This window comes from Notamacropus eugenii, chromosome 4 (assembly GCF_028372415.1).
Source record: "Notamacropus eugenii isolate mMacEug1 chromosome 4, mMacEug1.pri_v2, whole genome shotgun sequence".
In the NCBI taxonomy this organism is placed as follows: domain Eukaryota; kingdom Metazoa; phylum Chordata; class Mammalia; order Diprotodontia; family Macropodidae; genus Notamacropus; species Notamacropus eugenii.
In genome coordinates, this window is record NC_092875.1 from 8,518,172 (window position 1) to 8,524,171 (window position 6,000).

General features: G+C 59.0%; 1 protein-coding gene across 1 annotated transcript in view; it reads right to left on the minus strand.

The window, feature by feature from the left end:
* Positions 1-5,684, minus strand: part of TOP3B (DNA topoisomerase III beta) — a 30,934-nt gene extending 25,250 nt beyond the window's left edge. Inside the window, exons 1-5 of the mRNA XM_072599686.1 lie at positions 5,593-5,684; positions 5,231-5,316; positions 3,778-3,909; positions 2,683-2,789; positions 997-1,071 (exon numbers count right to left, since the gene is read on the minus strand). Coding sequence (XP_072455787.1) covers positions 997-1,071; positions 2,683-2,789; positions 3,778-3,909; positions 5,231-5,300 — 384 coding nt within the window. The 5' untranslated portion in view covers positions 5,301-5,316; positions 5,593-5,684. The remainder of the gene's footprint in view (positions 1-996; positions 1,072-2,682; positions 2,790-3,777; positions 3,910-5,230; positions 5,317-5,592) is intronic.
* Positions 5,685-6,000: the final 316 nt, after the last annotated feature.

Here is a 6,000-nt window from a genome sequence, read left to right on the forward strand (position 1 = left end):
TTATACCCCAAAAAGGCCACTGAAAAGAAGAAAGGCCCCCCACACACCAAAATATTTAGGGTAGTGCTTTTATGCATTAGCAAGGAATTGTAGTAGGTGCCCGCTGACCAGGGAACAGATAAACAAAGTGTGGTCCATGAATGTATGGAATGGAACGTAAGAAAAGATGGATACAGAGAAGCCAGAATTGATCTAAATGAACCGAAGCAGACGGAAGTCAGCAGACTCCAGGAAACAATATGTACACTGTCTTTAATAATATACACAGAAAAAATAACCACAAAAAACCAACAGTGATTTGTTACCGAACTGTAGAGAACAAGCCTGGCTCCAAAGGAGGGACAGGAAAAGACCCTCCAACCCCAGCTCCCCAGCAGAGTGGGAGGTCATGGTGGTTGAACACTGCATGGATTTTCAGACTTTATCAATATACTGATCAGTTCTGTTGATTTCATCTTTTTTACTGGTCTTTAAACAATACTGTTTGTTATATGGGATAGCTATCTGGGAGGAGTGGGAGGGATTCTGGGGGAAAGTCTGGTGTAAAAAACAAAATATATCAATAAAAACTTATTTTCCTGAAGAGAGAGATCCCTGGTCACTTGGGAGAGAGGGTAGTTTTGGCTGAATGATGAGAGCAGAGAGGGGTGGGGTGGGGAGGACGAACAGCCAAGGCACTGAGGGCCAGAGGCCTTTTCCCCTGCCCTGTAATAATAAAGGTAAGTAATAGAATCATGGCCTCTTGGATGTCTTAAAAATGGAACTCTGCCTTCCTCCCCGTTGCACCCATTACTACCAGCTTTCCCTGCTGTGTGTGGGCCTGGGACACCTTTCTGCACCAACAAACAACAATCGCACTTGTCCCAGCCAAAGAAGCACTTGCACTGTGAGCGGCCTGGAGGCAACTCGGAGAGGCCCAAGTGCTGAGGGCTGTAGCCCCCCTCCCCTGAAGGGCCCCAGGGCCAGAGAGCTCAAGCTCAGCTTAGGAATACTCACCTCAAAGCAGATATTCTCCCCTTCCTTATCACAGTCCAGCCAGAGCACAATGTAGTCACAGCCTCTCCCTTCCACCTACCAAGTAAACCAGACTTCACTGAGATTTCTCTGACAGCAAAGAAGCTTTCCTTACTTCCCTCTGGGCTGGCTTCGGCTCTAGACCTGCTCAGGTAGATAGCTCAGGGTCAAGAAGGTTGTGATCAATGCTTCACCGTTCCAAAAAGGGGCAACATGCCTGGCCCAAGGTGCACCCAGACTCAGGATCCTGCATCTCCAAGAACCACAAGCCCTGGCCTGGGGTCTCAGATCCATGCCATCCATCAAGGATCCAGACCCAGCTCTGCTGCCACTAACTAGTCCCCCTTCACTCTCGGAGCCTCAGTTTTCTCACCTGTAAAATGGGGATCATAACAGCTATGCTGCCTGCCTCATGGTGTAAAAACGAGAGCTCCTGTGACTAATAATCAGCTCTCAAAGAGTAACTGCGTCCTGAGTTTGAGGCAAGGCCCCTGGGCAGATCCCACTGTGGGTGAGGGGAGAGAGAGGAAGAGGTAACCCTGAGAGGAATGGTGTGGAAGGTGGCTAGGATGTAACCTCAAGGCAGGAACCCGCTGGTGTCAGGGCTGATGGAGCAAAGCCCGGACCCCAGCAGCCCAGGACTGAAGGGGCCCTGAGAGGACAAGCTGTCCTATCCCCACTGAGACAAGAAAAGGGCCTGTCCAGTGGACGCTGGCCACCACATCCCATCCTGGAGAATTCTTATTACTAACAGTGACTAACACCTTGTTACACTTCAGTCGTTTCAGTTGTGTCTGACTCTCTGTGACCCCATCTGGGGTTTTCTTGACAGATACTGGAGCAGTTTTGCCATTTCTTTCTCCAGCTCATTTTACAGATGAGGAAACTGAGGCAAATAGGGTGAAGTGACTCTGCCAGGGTCACCCCGCTAGTCAGCATCTGAGGCCAGATTTGACTCCAGGCCTGGTGCTGCCCGAATAACACTTGGTGCGTCAAGGCTTGCCAAGGGCCCATCAGGGAGGACAGGCTTCCCTCTAAGGAGAAGAAACAGGCCTTGGCCACTTTCACCTGGAGGCTGAACAAAGCCAGTGTCTTCCCTTCCTTTCTCTACACGAAGCCCTTCAAATGCTGGAAAGAAGAGAAAGAGGCCACACTTGGCTGTACGTGAAGCTGTCCAGAAGGGAGATGGCTCCTGTCACTGGAGGTCTGTAGACAGAGCCCCGGCTATGAAGCTGGGATGTCCTACTGAGGAGGAGTGAGACTAGCCTTATCTGTTAGGGGGCTCTTGCTCCCAAGGGAGGAGATGAGATGTCCTCAAGTCTAGGCTTCAGGGCAACAATAGGGGACACAGCAGAGCTGACAACAGCCTGTAGGCTCGTCCAACCCTGAGCAGGCAGCCAGTGGGCCCGCCTAGGACCTCAGCCGGAGGTCCGACACCATGCTAGGCCCTTGTACACAGAGCGGCAGTGTGGAACAATGGTCAGAGTGCTGAGCTTGCACTCAGAACCCAGCTCTGATGTGCCCATCAATGCCCTGAACCTCCACATCTTGTTTAAAAAGTGGAGCCCCCCAATGTCCTCCCTCTTTCCCTCCCCACTAGGGTCATCATGGTGAAATCAGCCCTCCCAATAATGATGACCCTTCAGCTGTCATTATGGCTGAACGTACCTGGAGGAACTTCACCATGTTCAGCTTAGGGTTGGCCTCCTTCTTCTCAGTGGGGGCTTTGCTAAAGAGTTCCGCTGGGTCCACTCTGTCCCAGTGGTTATACTTCCCTGAAAGTCAAAATGTTGCTAAGTGAGACACCCTTTGGAAGAGTGACTGCCTCTGCCAGGCCACCTGAGAAAGACAAAGGCCAGCAGGTTGGGTTTGACAGTGCGCCTGACAGCCACTCACCAATCAGTGACAGGTAAGGGAGAGGAAAAGAGAGATCCTGGCTCCATCACCACTGGCCAGGGAACCTTGGGGGACTTACTTCATCTCTTCCAGCTTTGGAATAATACTAAAACTGGCACCTGGAAATACTAAGGAGTCACTTAAACATGAATGATCATTGTCATCATTTAGTCCAACCCCTAATTGTAGAGGGGCACAACATGGGGCTCCTAGAGGGGAAGGAACAAGGGTCAGAGAACGTCAGAGCTAGAAGCCCTGAGTTCAAAGCCAGCCTCAGACATCTTCTCGCCCAGTGACCCTGGGCAAGTCACTTCACTTCTGTCTGCCTCAGTTTCTTCAACTGTGAAATGGGGATAAAAACAGCCTCTACCTCCCAGGGTTGTTGTGAGGACCAAATGAGGCAAAGTGCTGTGCGCTTTGTTCAAGTCCACTAAGGCTGCCCCCAGACAGGGACGACAAAGCTGGGCTCCAGGCAGGCTTTGGTCTTTGTATCTCGGGCACCACAGCCCACAGTGGTGCCTAATATAGGACTGAGAGCAGCTTAATGCACTCATGCCCCAAGGTACCCCCTCGCTCCAAGGCACTCACTGTCTACCAGGTGACTGCCCTCCTCAGTCCACCTGCCCGACCTTGACGACAGCCCTTTAGGGATTCTTTGCTCCTCAATGCAAAGTTTTCCCTCCTCTACACCTTTGTCTACACCAGACTTTGAGGCTCAGCTCCAGGACCCCTCTTCCAGGAAGCCGCTAGGGTGACCTCTTGTTCATCTGGCCTGGATCATGGCTTACTGCACGCACCAATCTCCAGCACCAGGCACAGGCCAGACGCATTGCACGCCAAACTGAACTAAAGCGGATGGGGCCTCACCAGTGAAGTCCAAGGTCATGACATGGCCACAGACGGAGGTCATCTTGAAACGGACGGTCTGCCCACTAAAGGACCCGGTGTACTCGTGCACTGAGCAGACTCCATTCAGGCCCTTGTGCGAGGACATGTTCCCTGAGAGAACAAACCGTCAAGGTGAAGGAGAAGGCGGCGGCCGCTGAGGCCCATGAGCCAGTTACAGCCCCAAGCCTCAGGGTGAGCCCACCTCCAGCAACGGCCCCAGCGGCCAAGCTGCGAGTATGAGGTGGCCCGGACCTTGGGGCTCCAGGCCGACAGCCCAAGGACCCTCTCACGGTAGGGTTTTAAATGCACAACATGAACCGCGCAGGAGTCCAAAGAAAACCCATTGTGTTCCACTGGGGTGGAAAACCCAAGAGCGAAGTGGCTGAGAATTAAGGCGGGCCACACGGGGGGCCAGGCCAAAAGAGGAATGCTGGCCTGGTCTGGGCTCTCCCCACCAGGGGTTCTGGGGTGGCCAACTATGTCAGGACCCAGGCATCCTGGAGGGCACGTGCCCTGTGTCTGGCTGCCCCCCAGTCCAGGGCCCACACCCCACCATGGCGGGGGGGGGGGGGGAGCCCAGCACCACACCCCGGGGGGCCCAGCACCACACCCCAGGGGGCCAGCACCCCATCACGGGGGGCCCAGCACCACGCCCTGGGGAGCCCAGCACCACACCCCAGGGGGCCAGCACCCCATCACGGGGGGGCCCAGCACCACGCCCCGGGGGGCCCAGAACCACGCCCCGGGGGGCCAGCACCCCATCACGGGGGGCCCAGCACCACGCCCCGGGGAGCCCAGCACCACACCCCAGGGGGCCAGCACCCCATCACGGGGAGGCCCAAACCACGCCCCGGGGGGCCAGCACCCCATCACGGGGGGCCCAGCACCACATCCCAGGGGGCCAGCACCCCATCATGGGGAGGCCCAGACCACACCCCAGGGGGCCAGCACCCCATCATGGGGAGGCCCAGACCACACCCCAGGGGGCCAGCACCCCATCACGGGGGGGGCCCAGCACCACACCCCAGGGGGCCAGCACCCCATCATGGGGAGGCCCAGACCACACCCCAGGGGGCCAGCACCCCATCACGGGGGGGCCCAGCACCACACCCCAGGGGGCCAGCACCCCATCACGGGGGGCCCAGCACCACGCCCTGGGGAGCCCAGCACCACACCCCGGGGGGCCCAGCACCACACCCCAGGGGGCCAGCACCCCATCACGGGGGGCCCAGCACCACGCCCTGGGGAGCCCAGCACCACACCCCAGGGGGCCAGCACCCCATCAAGGGGAGGCCCAGACCACACCCCAGGGGGCCAGCACTCCATCATGGGGAGGCCCAGACCACACCCCAGGGGGCCAGCACCCCATCACGGGGGGGGCCCAGCACCACACCCCAGGGGGCCAGCACCCCTCCCGCGCGTCCCGGCTCACCCCTGGACAGGATCTTGGCGATGGACTGCGCCAGGGACGGCTTCTCCGCCACCATCAGCACCGTCTTCATCTTGCCTCACCGGACCCTGCGGAAGAGAGGCCCCGCCCCCCAGACTCAGTTTCCCCGCCTGGTCTCCACGCCCCCGAGGGCAGGCCCCGCACACAGCCGGCGCATACTCAGTGCCGGGGACGCGGCCGTCCCGGGGTCAGCCCAGCCTGCTCCGCGCCACAGCCCGGCCGCCCCCCGCCGCCCCCCAGGACGCCCCCAGGCTTCGGCTGAGGGGGAGGGGGGCCGCGGGCCCATCCCCCTTCTCACCGGGGCCCCGCCCCCTGGCCCCGCCCCGCCCCGCCTTCGTCCTCACCGCTCCCGCTCCCACTCGGCTCCGGCTTCGGGTCCGGATGCGGCTCAGGGGGCCGCCATGGCCTCGGACGGGTACTTCCGGCTCACCAAGGGCACTTCCGGCGCGGCCGCCGGTGTCCTCGCCTAGGCGGGCCGCCGTGCCCCGCTCCTGCGCATGCTCGCGGGGGCCGCGGCCAGCGCTCTCCCCCCTCTCTGGGCGGAGGGAGGAGGAGGCGCATGCGCAGCAGAGCTGCCCACCCCTGGGGAGGCGTGGCCCACCGCCCAGGGAACGAGCTGGGGGCGTGGCTTGGGCGGCCGGGCAGCGCCTCCTTCTTTTGGGAGATATACAGTTATCGTCCCCGCTTTACCAGGGGACACGTGCTCACTTACGGAGTGTCAAGTCGGATCTCGACCAATCACGCCCCGGGAA